Below are 15,747 nucleotides of genomic sequence, written 5' to 3' on the forward strand. Positions count from 1 at the left end.
ACAACAACATGTGGACATTAGCAACATTTCCTAACCAAGATGACAGAAACAGAAATAAATACATGAAGGACACAATCTACACATGCCTTTATAGCCTCCACATCAGCAGGAGTGGGCCCTGCCCTTTTCTTGTCAGCCTGAAGTACAGCCCCTGGGGTGAACCTGAAACACACACACTCGATTTAGAAGGCATAGTTCAGCTGCATTGCCTCTTAAACCTTTCAACCATCGCTTCGATCTGTAGTGTAGCATCTTATCTTTGTCAATAAACTGATACAAGGCAATTCCTTGACACAGCCATTTCCTTGAACACTGTTTGAGGGGGGTTATGATTGCTTCTTTTGATTGTTATTTTTCCAAATTCCACAGCAAAATTGACTGCATTCCTGCAAAAAATAGAGATGCCGCTTTGCTGTGTTTTCGTTCCAAATGGTTCTGCGATCATCATAACCCAGTCCACACTGCAGTGATTCAGAGGAACTGTGCTGAGTTCAAGGATTTTCATCTTACGTTTTAGTACGCTTGGCAATATCCTTTGCAAGCTGAGCACCTCGTTTGCCTTTGAACATTTTCTCCGCCTCTTGCCGTTCCTATGGTGATACATCACACAATTAAAGTGAAAGATTCAAATCATGACATCAGTCATGGAAGGGTGTGCCAGGAGGCAACAATGCATCCATTCCAGCTGTTACTTAAAAGGAATTAAAAAGCCATGTGAGCTTATGTGATCCAGCTTACGTGACTGGTAAGGATCATAAATAGAAGCCATAATTTAAAGGCCAGTGAACAATTATTTAGCCTGTTGTAGCACAATCAGTACAACTTATGTAAATATAACCATTTTAAATCATAAATGTATTTTCAGAAAATGTTTCATACCTTTAGCTTCACTTTCTGAAAATCAAGAACACGAACTTGAGGGATTTTGCTGATTACATAGAGTCGATAGTGCTTCTTGTTGGTTACAGGATTTCTTAACAGGCTGTAATGAAGGACAAAGAGCAAAGTTGTTTAAATGATTTGGCAGCCTTACAAAAATATTGAAGTGTAATGCATACTGGAATAACGCAAAGCTTGTCACCTGAGGAGAGTCAGTGTCTTCACTGTGGCAAGAGGGTCCAGATCACCCTGAAGAGAGTAAATAAAAGGATAAAGAACGTTTTTTCGTGTCTACACAATAAAAGTAATCTTAACCATTATCATTATAGAATATGCTAACTGCAATTGTGTTTTCTTGACCACAACATTCAAATATTGACGAAATCAGCAACTTACCAGCTCCTGTATGTTGTTGTTCGTGAGAATGAGCTCCTTCATACTTGGTAAGGATTGTTCAAGGTTTTCACCTATTCGGCTATTATTTCAAGAAAAGGAGGGTGCTTCACATTACAGTAACGAACACACACAATGAGCTAGCATTTCATAAATGACTGCCTTAGTATCGTAATGTGAGCTTGATTTGTTTAGATGTACCAGGAACCAATCAGGTTCGCATAGCCAAAACACATCCAGGTGTTCAATGAGACAAGATATGGCAATAGAATATGAGCACAACATAACATATTTAAAAACTTGAACAAGTTAAGCTTTCAGTTTACAATTTGAAAAGATAAATATAAATTAAGAAATTAAACTTTCCCGGCAAAATTCTTGACTGAATGGCTAAATTGTAACGAGCTACCAGATGGTGTGACTTTGATAGACATTGTTTCATAACTTACCATATCCTATTGTTGTTCATTATCAGAGTTTTAAGCCGTTTTAACAAGGGAAAACCATCAAGCTTCCTGACTTCATTGTCAGAGAAATCAATGGTGTCAAACTGGTCCAGCGTGGCGCCAAGGTTTTCCAGGACAGGTATTTTGTAACCTACGCAGGGAGGATAGGTCAATAAATTAAAACGGCAAATTAATTAGTGTTAACGAGCCAGAAACAGTTTGCATCGCTTGCTTACAAAAACCCAAAATGACAATACCAGCTAGCGTTACCTGTTACAGCCCTGGCCTTATCCTAGCCTTATTGTTTCTACATAGCTAGCAGGCGAACGTTTAACTAGGGACTCACCACGAAGATCAAGTTCTCTATCTCGCACGGGGTTTGTGTACTGAGCGGCCTGCTCAATCAACTCTGCAGACAACTTCACCATATCGACCTATATTCAAGTAACGTTGCACCTTACTGTTGAAATTTGGACTACGGCTAATTTTGAACTTAACACGCTGCCGACCGGAAGTAGTCTGTCGTCTAGAACTGCCGCCCAGAGCAAGCATGTCAAACGCCTTTACCGCCAGCTGCTGGCTCGGAGGTTCATACAACGCATCACAGGCCATACCACACCTGAAAGATCCACACAAAATGTACTACATTTATCAACGCAATTTTGAGAAATCTTAGTTGAAGTCTGACCCAGTCTAGGCCATAAATGCTTCCATTTTTCTCCCCAGCTCGATTTTAAACCATAATAAATACACCATTGCACTTTTATAACACCTCCACCTCAAATTTGTATTTTTTTATTTATTTTTTACTGGTGAAAGATAAATCGATGTAATGGAAATATTAGAGCCATGGGGTGATTATTATTATTTATTATCATTAATTATAAGTTAATAAATAAGTTTCAGCCACTTTTACAGATAAAGTATAGGGCAACTTTAGGGGTTTCATAAAGCTACTGGGAAATGTTGTATACCTTCCATCTTGCTTATGGGGACAGATACGTACTTGGTCTACATGTTGTGACAGTTAGCACTTTGAGTCATATATTTTTAAATCAGCTGCTCAAAAAGTAATTAGTAAATATTAGTAAACACTAATATTTGTCTTCCTGCTATAAAATAAACTCTGTGCAATTACAAGCCCATAGGTGATTTAATCTGGCAGAAACCATCCTGTAAAGACAGATCCAGAATTGAAGAATTGTTCTAAATAAATAAATAAATTACATTTTGTTATGAGGATTGTAATACACCACCTAAAATTGCAATCAAAACCTTTGAACAAAAACATTAAATGTAGTTACACTATCGTGCAGTTACATTATTACCCAAGGGGTGGCAGACTTTGACAAGAAACCAGGTAGTCACCAGCAATTAAATGTGCAAGAAAAAATGAGATGTTATGTGCAGTAAAGAATAACAAAAGATTATAATAGGACCCTTAGAAACTGTGTGTTTATTTCTGTGAGTAAATCTGGTTATGAGATAAGCTTCAGAAAGCTCATAACCATAGAGGCCTGCATTTTCACTTTCAGTTTAGGAGTCAGGAAGGAGCTATCCTTAGTAAAGACGACGATCTTCCCCCATGAAAACAGAAAGTGTTGCTCATGAAGTGAACAATAACAAATTTGAACACCTAAACACAAGTGACATATCAACATTCTCTCTATCATTCGCACTGCATTCTGTTCTCATTACGCACACAGTTGGGGAAGCTGCCACTGATGTTGAGAGGGCCCTGGAGGTCTTCGGTGGCTGATGGTGAGGGAGTGAGCGTAGGGGCGATGCCTCAGCCTCAATGGATCTGGATGAGCCAGGGAAGCCCCCTTCTTGCGCTCAGGACTGGTCCTGGCTCTGGTCTCGTCGAGGCTGCCGGGGATTGGTGAATTCCCATCCACTGTCATTGCTGGCAGCCGCTGGAGAGGCTGGCTGTGTTTCATGACAGTGGACCGCAAGTCATGCTCCACTCGCTCCACCCTAGCCAGGGCTGCCGCCAGGGACCCAAGCACACTTAGGCCAATGTGCTCCCAAAGTCGCACTGGCTGCAAGCTTCAGACAAACGCATGGAGTGCAACCTCTTCTTCCTTGCAGTGTTTGAATGTCAAGCAGCCATGTTGGGTATACAAGCACAGGTCAGCAGCGTATGCAACCCAGCTCTTTCTTGCTTTGAAAGGCTCTTTCTCACTTCTGCTGGTCGATACAGCTCTGTAGTGTCCCTTTGATGGCTGGCCAACTGGCCTGCCCTGCCAGTTGGAGATCTGTAAGGACTTGAGAGGTGGAGAGTGACCTGGACCCTCTCCTCTGCTGACCAGGCTGCTAGCTGGACTTGGACGAGGAAGGTCTCGAGCAGGCCTTCTCCATTGTAGCAGGGGTAGCTTCATCACTCTTTTCAGAGGTGCTTCCGCTGCCGCGGTGGTGGTTCCCGGCTAGGCAGCAGTGCCGTCCTAAAGCTCCCTGTGTGGCCACCTCCTCTGTCCATCCTGGGTGCGCTGCTGAGCCTGGTTCCCAGGGGAGTGGTAGCAGCGTCTGGTCCCGGGTGGGGAGTGCCGGATCCATCGGCGGAGACACAGCTGGACTTACAGGAATACAGCTCTTCGACCGTGCCCCACCCCACTGCAGATGGTTGATCAGGTCCCACTTCTGACACCAATGTAACGTCAAACAAGAACAAGGCGCATGCTTCTTTGGTGTCGAGCCTTTTATTATGGCGCACACAACAAACAGGTCGGAATCACTGATACAGATGGGGAGAAACAGGAGGGAGATCTAACGTTGACATAGCAACAACACTGTCTGTGCACGGACGAGAATGATGGCAGTTACACACACTAACATTACACACAAAAAGGAGACATGATGAATCACTGCAAATTTGAACATTTGTACATGGATTACACATTAACATTCTCTCTAACATCTGCACTGCATTCTGGGAACAACACATTCTCTCATTACGCACACAGAAGCTTCACTACCCTTTACACGTTGCAATATGTACAAACACTGCAGAAAGGCCGATCTATTTCTCACAGAAACAAAATGAGGCTATACATTTAAATACTTATATACCTAAATAATGACCTGTCAGCTATATAAACCATTTGGCGGTTAAGTAGCTTAGCCGCGTGAGCGATAACTCACTCACTCACCCGAGGCGAGTAGAATGTGCTGATAAGAAATGTAAACCCCTCCAGTAAAAGTTCAAGTCCTAAGTGTTTGGCAACAGCAGTGTGATCAGAGCCAAAGGATGAGTATTTACCATGGAGAATATGTGGTCAGTACAAAAGGTCACTGATTTTCTTCATGGTGTAGGAGACACACACACACACTCATGCACGCTCCCCCACCCCTCACACACACACACACACATACATACATACACACACACACACACACACACACAAATGAGAGGCTGCCATAAAGGCAAATAAGTTACGGTGAAGAGACAGTTTTTCCAAGTTAATTGTGCATAAATCAGTAAAGAAGACACGCCATTTGAATACAAGGGTCTACATGTGGATACAAGAGTTTCTAACCACTTTCTGATTTATTTTGCCATCATAACATCTTGAAGCACAGTTGTGACATCGAAAACATTTTCTCAAATGTACAACTGCATTAAATTGCATTGTTAAAACATTTCATCTACTAGCATGTTTATCTAAAAATGCAAAATCTATTTGTAGCCCATAACATCTCACATGGTTTTATTCAAAATCCTTGTTCAAGTTCTCACTTTAAATCTGCAATTTGTTGAAAATGTAATTCTACTGACAGTGGTTCAGATATTTACTTCCATTTACAGTTGTACAGACTTTAGTGTTCATAACAATGCAGCCTTTAATTAAAAAATAAACAATTTGTACATGTTGCATACTGTATGAAGTTTATAAAACACATCTTAAAAATATATATGCCCCTTAAAGGGATTAATTAAAATGAAGATTATTTTCAATAAAATCACAGACATCAACTAACCTAAAATATACATCGGATAACATTTGTGAGTTGGGTAGGCTGACTCTCCATCTATTGAGTACCTTCTTTTTCTTTTTTTTTCTTTTTCTCTCTCTCTCTCTCTCTCTCTCTCTCTCTCTCTCTCTCAACCTGCCATCAAACAGGTCCTACAGCAGAACTGGCGAAAGAGCTTTTTCTCACACAGGCGGTTGGACTTCACCATCTCACAGAACACTTCGTCTGCTGCACGGGGGGAAACAGAGAGAGTGAGAGAGAAAAGCCAGGGAGAGAGAGACAAAGGTAAAATAGGCAGTCAGTGCAGGCTTCTCTCTCAGATCCATTTTGTGCTTCATACCATACACAACCTACCCCTCACTCCAGCTGTCCCCCGTTCCCCAACAAAGTGCCCACTCTTTCCCTCTCTCCTAGCCCTGCCAACCTCCCTCTGCTACCCCCTCGACCTCTTTGTGAGCCCCATCTCCACTCACCCTCTCAGCCCAGTCTCATCTGGTGGAAGTGGCCATCCCAGAGGCCCAGCTGGGCAGGGCCCTGGTAACTAGGTCTGTGGCCATGTTATGTAATGGGACGAGACCGCAGTGAGGGTGCGCAGGGCTCTGTTTACTCATAGCAACATTGTTGTTGCCCTGCCAATCTGGCATCCCCCATGGCAAACTGCAGCTGCAGCGTGTGGCTCTTTCAAACCCAGCTCACATCCTCTCCCTCCGGCGGGTCCAGTGACAAGCGCCCCTGGTAACCCCGAGCGCTCGCAAGGCTCCGGCTGAAAGAGTTGTGCAACTAACTTTGCAAGGCTTTGTGGACCTAAACCTCAGAGGCTTCACACAGAGGGACAAATGCAGAAAAGAGCTGAGACTGTCGATTTATACTGGTCTTTGTTTCCCCAGGACGTGCACTTAGCAATAAGACCCTCCGTAATTAACAGAACTCTGCTCAAACTCACTGGGGATGATGGAGCAGAAGGAGTGTGGTTTTAGCACGCACTTGCACCCCCGCCGCTAGCTTAAACACAGTGACACTCTATTACCCCATCAGGCACGTCCGAGCCCAAAATTCTCCCCGATGCCAATTAAGACTCCCCCAGCTGTGGCGGTTTCCTTCGCTGAGCTTGAGGATGATTAAGCATGACGTGAATCACTGCTGTGACATTGTTACAGCCGCCCACAATCTGCTCAGCCGCGTCGTGTTCAGAGACTTTTATTTCCCAAGCTGCTGAGTCTGCTGCTCCCCCCCCCCCCCCCCCCCCAAATTCCCTTGCTTGTTGCTTGTGAACCTCCTCCACTCACCGTTGTTACAGGTGGCATTCACAATGCAAGTCCTGCTGACGAGGTTGTAGCCGTCTCTGCACTTGGTGCACGTCAGCCCCGGGCCCTCGCAGCTCAGGCAGTTCTCTTCACACCTGGAGAAACAACAGGTAGCAGCATGAGGGAGATGAGAGTCGGGATTGGAAATGTGAAAAAAAAAACTTTGAGGTCACACAGGCCAGGCCCTCCGGGAGGAGAGGGGGAAAAAAAAAAAAAGTGTGAGTGTTACAGAGTGAAACTTTTTTCCTCTCCCTGCGGTGACAAACTGGCTTAAACAAATACAGGAGCATCATGACATTAATATTTATCAGGGATGCCCATGTGATGAGGGAGCGGCGAGGAGCACTGGGTCATTCAGCAGGGTGACAAATCTCAGCATGTGGAGAGATGGGACTTACTCAGTTTGGATGGGAGTAAAGGGAAAGGAAGAGCAGAGGAGATGCTGTGTGATTAAAGTATTCCCAGAGCACCTTTGTTTCAAATTCATTTTTAGGAATGCCAAAGAGAAAGGTGATGTCTAGCACTATCCTTGTACAACCCATTTAGAATCCTTTCTGAGTTTTTAAATATCTTAAGTATATTCTCAGAGCTATACTCAAGGCATGTCAAACCACAATGAAAATATAATCTAGTCTAATGTACTGAATAAAACACAATGCGTGATTAGGAAACAGAAGAAGAGATTCTAGCAAACGATAGATGATTGTCTTCCACTGACGAGCAGTGTTCTGTGTTCTTTCCCATTCCTAGAAAAAAAAACATGGGTGGGCTTTGGGGATGTTTATCTCAAAAACAGACAAACTATTGGCTTTGGGACTTTTTTTTCTTCCCCGGAACATTCTGCGTTTTCAGTAATCTCCTGATGATGAGTAATTCTCAGTCAGAGTATGTCCTTCCATTATCACGAGGTATGCTGCTTCAGGCACTATTTGTTGCTGCTGGCTTGCAGATGCCTGGGTTATTGCTCTTACAGATATTTTATAGCTGTCCTTGTGTATTACTGTGTGCTGCTGAGTGACCAGGGAGAAAAATTCACATTCATTTCCTGGAGAGAGGCACCAATGCTGTTCTGCAATCGCAGAGCATGACCTTCTTTAAAAGCTTCTATTTACTTTTGACGGCCCTCATAAACCAACAGGTTGATTTTTTTTTTTTAAAGCATGTGTCAAAAACAGCTTCCTGTATTGTGCTGCCCATATTCTCACCCATCACTGTGATCTAAAGTGCTGTGATGGGACAATAAATTTAGCTGTGGTGGTGCAGGTGAGAGATTTATACCCCGTCATGTCGGTTGGCCCTCTCTTATTGCCCCAGGGGACTGATTTATAGACAATTATGGAAATGAATGAAACAGAGAAAACCAAACTGAATGCCCAAATAAACAAAAAAATATGAAAATATATGATCATGTTGAGAGAATAGGGCCACATGGTGGCATTTGAAAATCAAGATGTATTGAAGACGACAGCTAGGCATGAGCGCCTGGTCACATCATTCCACATCTTCACTTTACAGCTGATTCATCTCAGCATTCATGTCTGCTGTTCCAGTAGATCATTGAAAAATCTTTGATGGTACAATCATTGTGGGTGGCACACATCTTAATGTGTATATATTCTTAATAGCAGGGGAGCAATGTTATTTGAGCTTCCTTGCCAAAAGAAGTCAGTCATATCTGATACCTCACCCCTCTCTGCTGCAACTGGGAGACCTAGCAAATGTGTGGAAACGCCACCTACAGACTGGACTGACAGCAGTCTCCAACAGCTGCCTCTCCAGTAAAATATTGATATGGTATATGCAAAAGATGCATATGCATACTGAATAATTGCATGACTTTTCTACTGCAAGCATCTACTTATTTAAATGCATTACAAATTAAACATTTTTTTACGGCATCAGTGAAATTCAGTCTTACACTCAAATACCATGTTTAGTTTAGAGTTTAGAGACAGAATACAAACTTTCAGTGTAATTCGCCAGTTTTCTATTTTATGGGGTGTTAAGACTCACTTGCGACACATTTGGTGATGGAACCCTCCGGTTTCTCCCTCATAGTAGCCAGGACTACATTCTGGGACGCACATCCAGTCCTGCTGCAGAAAGTCTCTGGCGCACCGGATACACTCTTCCTTCCCTGGCCCTGTGTGGATAAACAACAAGCAGTACCACCTACGCCCCAGTGACAGTTATGCTCCCTCACCCCACTCCCCTCCCCTCCCCACTGTCATTACAGGTGGAAGAGGCAGCTGCGATAGATGGACTAATTAAGCTGGGCCGTGAGCAGCATCCATCTCTGGAGGTTTCACCAGCCCACACACACACACACACACACACACACACACACACACACACACACACACACACGCACGCACGCAAGCACACACACGCACACAATATGCCATGCATAGATTGGGTTTTAATCTGTTGACCTATCCCACTCAATAGAATCAGCTCAGCTTCACACAACGGTACTGGCAACAAATAGCGACCTGCTGCATTTTCGCAAAAAACCTCTTGGGGAAAGTGTCTTGATTAGAGGAGGGAAGAAAAAAAGCCCTTCAGCAGGTTTATTACACTACGGTTGACTAGAGAATTATAGTGTCATCCACGACAAACACCACTCAAGGAGGGAGTAAGGAAACACGCAACGTGGAAATGCATATCTCAGGCATGAAGGGTCAAATCAAACTAGGACCTAGTGACAGTCAGATTGAGAGCAGAGTATCGACCAGTGAATTTTTACACGCAGACCCAGGACCTTTGACACAGTTTTGAGATGGCAGCCACATGGTCACCAGGACTCAGGAAGTTTACCAGACAGACATGACTTCTAGACAGACTGCTGCTGGTCTGATTCTATTATGCACAATGAAATACACATGGGAGCACAAGTCCTCTGTGAAGCGCGGGGCAACACTGACCAGTACAGGTGGAACAGGAGAAGTGGCAGGGGCTACATTTCATTTCCTCCAGGTGAAAGAATGTTCCGTTGGCACATTCAGGAACGCAGGTCATCCCTGCCAAGCTAAAGAGAAAGACAAACATGACATGACATAAACAAACTCAAACAGGCAAAAAGTCAGCTCTACGAAAGACTGACACTGTGGAGCAACGTTCAACCACTCATAGCTAGAGTGACTTGTAGAAACCAAAACCTAAAACAACAAAGACTTTGGACACACGATCCAGAGGCACAACAAAAAACATGATTAATGTCAGCTTGATATGCCCCCTCTCTAATGACATTCAAAAGTCCTGTGTTAAGAAATGTCAAAATCTAATGGTCTTCTTTGTGTTTTCTAAGAACAGATAACTACAAACAGCTTTCAGGTTTGAGAAACTGCCAGACAGACAGAGAAAAGCACACAAAACAAACCATGCATAAAGATGACCAGATGTGTGCTGTCTGTCTAGCCTGGCCATCCCACCACATTTTTGCTACTCCATTGTTCCTCTCAACAGGAGATACAGGAGAAGGAAGTAATTCACAATGGAGTTGCATTCTGCACTACTACTAGAGGTGTCTAAATCAGTGCCTCTCGGTAGGGTATTGAGGTGAAAGCTTAACAATGGCAACAGGAAGGTACCACAGACAAAAACTTATTTACACTTTCAAATATTAAATGTCCAGCATCCTTGTCTGTATTGCTGCTTTACATACCTTATCTTATAAAAATGGTTTCCCAGACTTTTTACCTTTGTGAAAAATACCCGCCTCCCTTCAAAGGTAAACTGGCAGGTACGACTGTGAAAACACAGTGTGGCTTCTCCGGTTCCACGATAGGCCTTCAGATTATCCCCCATCACACGTTTAATATGCCCGGCGCGCAGTCTAAAATCAACATGGTAGACTAACGATCACCTGTTATGTTTACCTGAAGCCTTCACTGCAGGCTGTGCACCTATCAGCGTCACGCAGGCATTTCATGCAGTTTTCATGGCATTTCAGACATTGCCTCTGGACTATATTAAAGAGAGAAAAAAGAAAAGTAGAGAAGATTGGAGATGGGAGACACCGGTTAAAGGTTTACATATGGTTTTGAGCAGCAGCAGTGAATAACGAGCAGTGAACAGGCAGATTTACAGTGCACAAGAACTACCCTCTTGGCCAAACATCTGTCTGGTAGCTTTGCAAATGGGTCTTCTTCCTAGCTCTTGTCATTTCGCACATTTATATGCAAAATTCCTGCAGTAAATAAGCGGTAAGCAGATGTGTTTGAGTACGTGAGATAATGCCTCTCTGGCCCTTTACATTTGTTACAGATGGAGGGAATTTAAAACTTTGGTGTTAACTGTTGTTTTGCCTGACTGATACAGACACAATGCCAGTAAACAAATATAGGACTTAACATTCCATATTGGGGGAATAGTACAATTGGAGCTGATGCAACACCACCTGGAAACCTGTTCTATTGGGGGTGGGTCGGCCTCTATACATGCATCCCAATGGGAGACTCACTGTCGTCGGCATAGAAGCCCACGGGGCAGGATTCCACGCAGGTGCTCTCGGTGGCGTAGAGGAAGAGGCCTCGTCTGCAGGAGAGGCACTCGCTGGGCCCACGGCCCGTGCACTTCTCACAGCCCCGGTGGCAGCGCCGGCACCTCCGAGCGCTGCTGTCCTCAAAGAAGCCCAGGGGACAGTGGCTCACACATGTCCTACAGCACGGGATGGGGGGGGGGAGACACAACTCATCTTTGGAAGGGGTTGGGAATGGCATATTACAAAATATCAAGTATTCACTCATATCACATAGAAAAGGACAAAAATATCGTCTTTATCTCAGCCTTTGGACACTAAAGAGCTGTGGGGGATTTGAACAGGAATAGGATAGAATGTGCATAGAGGAGTGGGGGAGTTGACAGCTGTCTGGCTGATAAATGAAGTGGAAATAGACGGAACAGTAGCCCTTTTACCTCCCTGTCTTGAGGTTGCCCAGGCTGAAGTGGATACAGTTCAGACAGTGATCAGCGTCTGGCCCGTCACAGCCCTGATCTCCACACTCACTGTTGCATGAGCCTGACAGAAAGGGGAGAGAGAGAGACGGATGAAGCTCCTGTGGCCAACAGCAGCACTGATCCAACATTATAAAAGCCACAGCCAGGCAGTTGGGACAAATCATACCATTATACTCCTCCTCCTCCTCCTCTTCCTCTTGTGGGCTCACTGGTGATGGCTCAGGGTTTTTCAGGTCTTTGCCCAGGCTCGGAATTTCCAGCATCCGAGAGCGGGAATGGTGGGAGCCGTTAGAGTAGTATGGATTTTCAGAGGTGCCGTACAGGATCAGGGTCCATTCTTTAAGTTTACCTGGGTGAAGAAGTGTTAGCACATTAGATGAAATGCTTTGGCTGTGTATCCCGGATAACTAGTTTTCTTTGTCCTGGCAGCCCTGGTTTAGTGTGCTGAGTAGGTGACTGGTGTATCAAAAAGAGGAAGGGGAGCTAATAAAATGTTTTCGTTCAAGTGCATTTAATAAAGGGGTGCTGACATTCTCTGGCGGATGAAAGGGTGCTTTATAACCCATTGACGATTTACATGCCAACCAGGAGCAGTAAGTAAATCAGTCAGAGATGACTGTAAATATTCAACATGTGACAAAGATTGTATTTAGTGAGGGGACTGTATGTCACAAAGTAGTAAGGCTGGATTTTCAATAGTCAAGCCTGCGGAGGACAAATTGAAATTCAACACTTCTACAGACACCACAATGTCCTCACTCTTCGCTCTCTCTTGGGCAAAACAATACCATACCTAATTATAGGGACAAATTTACCCCTTCACTGACCTCAAGGCTGAGCATATGCAAGGTGCGAGTAGCACAAGGGAGTGGAGGATCATTATTGCTCACCCATAACCTCGGGGCTGCGGAGCTGAGAGGGCGAGTCGGAGATCTCCAGTGTCCACTGGCCCTCGGCTCGCTCTCCCCAGCAGTGCACAGTCATGAACTCCCAGTTCCTGAAGCCCTCGTTGGAGTTATCAAACAGCCTGGGTACAGCGGGACGTTGAGCAGAGAGACAGAAAATGAGGAGAAATCTTGCATAAGAGAAAGGAATGCTTTCGTGAAGCTTGATTTCATTTACCTGGATGGTTTCCATCTTGTGTCAAATCTCCCTGCACTGTGTTAGTAACTACATTTTTAATTTGGTACTCTGAAGAAATGAGCCAGTTTTGTCCCTTGTAGACTCGCATCTCGCATGAAGTTAACGGCATCGTATTTCTCTACTTCAAAATTCTGAGGGAGAAAGCAGGGAAATAAGATCCTCGTTGGAATCTCAAGTTAATAATGTTTCAGATCACAATCTTTATTATCGCAAAGAGCGGGCGTCATTTGCATTCCAAGATCGTTGGCTGTGTTTTGTGTGAGCACAAAAGAAATAAGGTAGGAAAGACAAAAAAAAATTGCCTTTTTGCTCACAATATCAACTCTAACAAAGTCTTGCATCTGTCTGTGTCAACATGGAACAGGGCCGGACAGACAACAAATTAAAAAGGACAAGCCTCAACATAATAAACATCCGAAATCGAAACAAACACAGGTAATGCTCGGTGTCTGGAAGCTGGATTTGCATTGATGGAATTTGCGTTTGATTGTTCAGGGCATTCAACTAATTTCCCCCCCCCCCCCTTGCTCTCAGTACCTGTGCAACTAATGAACTGGCTTGGACTTCCAAGGCTTTATGCTCATCTATTCTCCCACCCCATGCTGGGTGAATGTAGATGAGCTCAAAAGCTCTTTGTGTTTCGCCGGTGCGAGGCTGTCCTTTGAACTCCTTTCAGTTAGATTAGAGAAAAACTTTTTCTCCCCTGCTGTCAGGGAAGATAATCAACACCATAGCCAACATCTCGCAGCTAGCTTTCCATCTGAGCACAAAATGAGCTCTGGACCCTCCAAATGAATCCTTATGTGAATCAGAGCATACACAATCTGCGTGCCCAGGTTTTTCTTTTTTTCTTTTTCTTTGCAGGCACCACTGGACCATTCCAAGCACACTGGGAGAAAATGAAGTGGTAAATTGAGCAGTCTGACACATCCGTCGTAAATGACTCAATACGACTGCTGGGCCCCAAATGACAGGCTTTCTGCGCTAATTCAAGGCAAATGTTTTCCTGGAGAAGCATCAACATATTGGACAGGAATACGCTGTTGGCTCTGTTTGGCGATCTTAGCATTTTTACAATAAGAGGACAAACCAGTTCATTGCTCAAGGATGATCTGTAAATAGACGGTCCTCATAAAGTCTTGAGCGGAGCCATACAGTGCAGGCATCTGTTGCTACATCTTTTACTACTTCTTTAGTTGTATTTATAATTGAAGAGGAGAGCTCTCTGATACTGTAAGCAGTGGCTCTGTAGGGATGGAGTCGTAAACAAAAACCACACAGAGGACACTGAAGCTTCCATGGATAATGACAGTGATTTCAATCCGACTAAAGTCATTAAAGTGCCCCTGAAACACAAAGGCAGTGGCACTCCATTTTTTCCGCCACTTACATTTGATGTCGACGGCAGATTTCCCCCGATACAAAAAAAAAAAAACAGGAGATCTATCTGAAACACCAATCGCCCTCTGTTTTATTCATGAGGCTCCGAGAACAATCAGAAGCCCTCAGTGCCTATAACTGCAGTGCGAGCAGCGCACGGAGAATACCAAACCCAGGGAAGAGCAGTTAGCCTGGGGGGTGGAGGGGAGGGGGGGGGCACAGGGAGAGGAGATGTCAAGAGACCAAAGGCATCAAACTTTCTGTGAGTGACGGGAGTGTGTGTTTCATGCTTGACAGAATTCTGAACATCAAGCCTGGAAGCCCCAACTTTTAATGCCTATTTTAATACCTGAAAAACAGAGAGGAAGAGTCAGACTTCAGGGACGCCATAATCTATTCCTCAGTTACACCCGTGTTCGGGTGTGAATTCAAATGGCAATATTCATGTCTGAATGTATTTATTCTCATTCAGGTCTGTACGTTTATGCCTCCAGAATGAAGCTTGCATCTAAAGTACAGCATGGCAACAGCAACAATCAGAATTCTGCCAACAGGTTTCAGTATGAATCTGACGGTGCCAGATAGTGTGGGCAGAGAGTGATGCCAGTGAAATGTGGACTACCTCTTGGCGAGCAGCTGCGAGCGTGTGCCTGAGGGGGAGATGAGGTTGATCTCCAGGTCTCCCCGGCGCGGGTGCACGATTAGCACTCGCACCACCACATGCTCCAGGTAAGACACATGCTGCTCGGGATGACCGCTGCAGCCAGTGCTGGTGATGGTGGTGTTCATCTTCTGGTCCGCACGGATGTATCTGCAATACAAGGCCCATGGCTCAGCTTGCAATACTAAACACTCAGAGAGAGAGAGAGAGAGAGAGAGAGAGAGAGGCTGTGAAAGAGAGACATCAACAGCCTAATTTAAACACAGAAAAACAGACGGACAGCATCAAGATTGAGAAAGAAACAGAAAGACACATTAGTCCATTAGACAGACAAATAGACTAACAGTCCGATACATAGACAGTCAGATTGAACTAAGTCCTTGTTTAGTGTATTGCTGTGTATGGCTGCTTTGTGATTGAGTCAAGATGAAATGTCTGCATTTACGACCATGCCAGGGAACAACGGTGTACAGATGGCTAGAGAATGACTCAACCTCTAAAGGCCAAAATCAGTATTTATGATGCATTCAAAACAGGCACAGTCCAAATCAAAGTGGGTGGGCTTGCTGAGTAGCACAAGTGCAACACTTTTCCCTGTTTCCCAGATAAA

General features: G+C 44.3%; 2 protein-coding genes across 2 annotated transcripts in view; both read right to left on the reverse strand.

The window, feature by feature from the left end:
- Positions 1 to 10: 10 nt before the first annotated feature.
- On the reverse strand, positions 11 to 2,271 carry snrpa1 (small nuclear ribonucleoprotein polypeptide A'). Its single transcript, XM_031568699.2, has 7 exons — positions 2,065 to 2,271; positions 1,722 to 1,869; positions 1,276 to 1,354; positions 1,082 to 1,128; positions 880 to 982; positions 511 to 590; positions 11 to 162 (listed from the first exon to the last, which is right to left on the reverse strand). Exons 1-7 carry the CDS (start codon positions 2,144 to 2,146, stop codon positions 18 to 20), a joined length of 684 nt encoding a protein of 227 aa, XP_031424559.1. The 5' UTR covers positions 2,147 to 2,271; the 3' UTR covers positions 11 to 17.
- Positions 2,272 to 5,790: 3,519 nt separating this feature from the next.
- Positions 5,791 to 15,747, reverse strand: part of pcsk6 (proprotein convertase subtilisin/kexin type 6) — a 28,246-nt gene continuing 18,289 nt past the window's right edge. Inside the window, exons 12-21 of the mRNA XM_031569357.2 lie at positions 15,099 to 15,287; positions 12,844 to 12,980; positions 12,120 to 12,302; positions 11,912 to 12,014; positions 11,457 to 11,653; positions 10,873 to 10,960; positions 9,919 to 10,022; positions 9,008 to 9,137; positions 6,977 to 7,089; positions 5,791 to 5,918 (exon numbers count right to left, since the gene is read on the reverse strand). Of these exons, the coding sequence (XP_031425217.1) occupies positions 5,821 to 5,918; positions 6,977 to 7,089; positions 9,008 to 9,137; positions 9,919 to 10,022; positions 10,873 to 10,960; positions 11,457 to 11,653; positions 11,912 to 12,014; positions 12,120 to 12,302; positions 12,844 to 12,980; positions 15,099 to 15,287 (1,342 nt within the window). The 3' untranslated portion in view covers positions 5,791 to 5,820. The remainder of the gene's footprint in view (positions 5,919 to 6,976; positions 7,090 to 9,007; positions 9,138 to 9,918; positions 10,023 to 10,872; positions 10,961 to 11,456; positions 11,654 to 11,911; positions 12,015 to 12,119; positions 12,303 to 12,843; positions 12,981 to 15,098; positions 15,288 to 15,747) is intronic.

This window comes from Clupea harengus, chromosome 6 (genome assembly GCF_900700415.2).
Source record: "Clupea harengus chromosome 6, Ch_v2.0.2, whole genome shotgun sequence".
Lineage (NCBI taxonomy): Eukaryota > Metazoa > Chordata > Actinopteri > Clupeiformes > Clupeidae > Clupea > Clupea harengus.

What these genes read in the sequence shown, in the direction of transcription:
- snrpa1 (XM_031568699.2), bottom strand. Translation starts at nt 2,146, where the DNA reads ATGGTGAAGTTGTCTGCAGAGTTGATTGAGCAGGCCGCTCAGTACACA. An exon ending in AAGACACTGACTCTCCTCAG is followed by an intron (nt 983 to 1,081) that starts GTGACAAGCTTT and finishes CCTTCATTACAG; the next exon opens with CCTGTTAAGAAATCCTGTAA. An exon ending in ATTGCCAAGCGTACTAAAAC is followed by an intron (nt 163 to 510) that starts GTAAGATGAAAA and finishes TGTGTGTTTCAG; the next exon opens with GTTCACCCCAGGGGCTGTAC.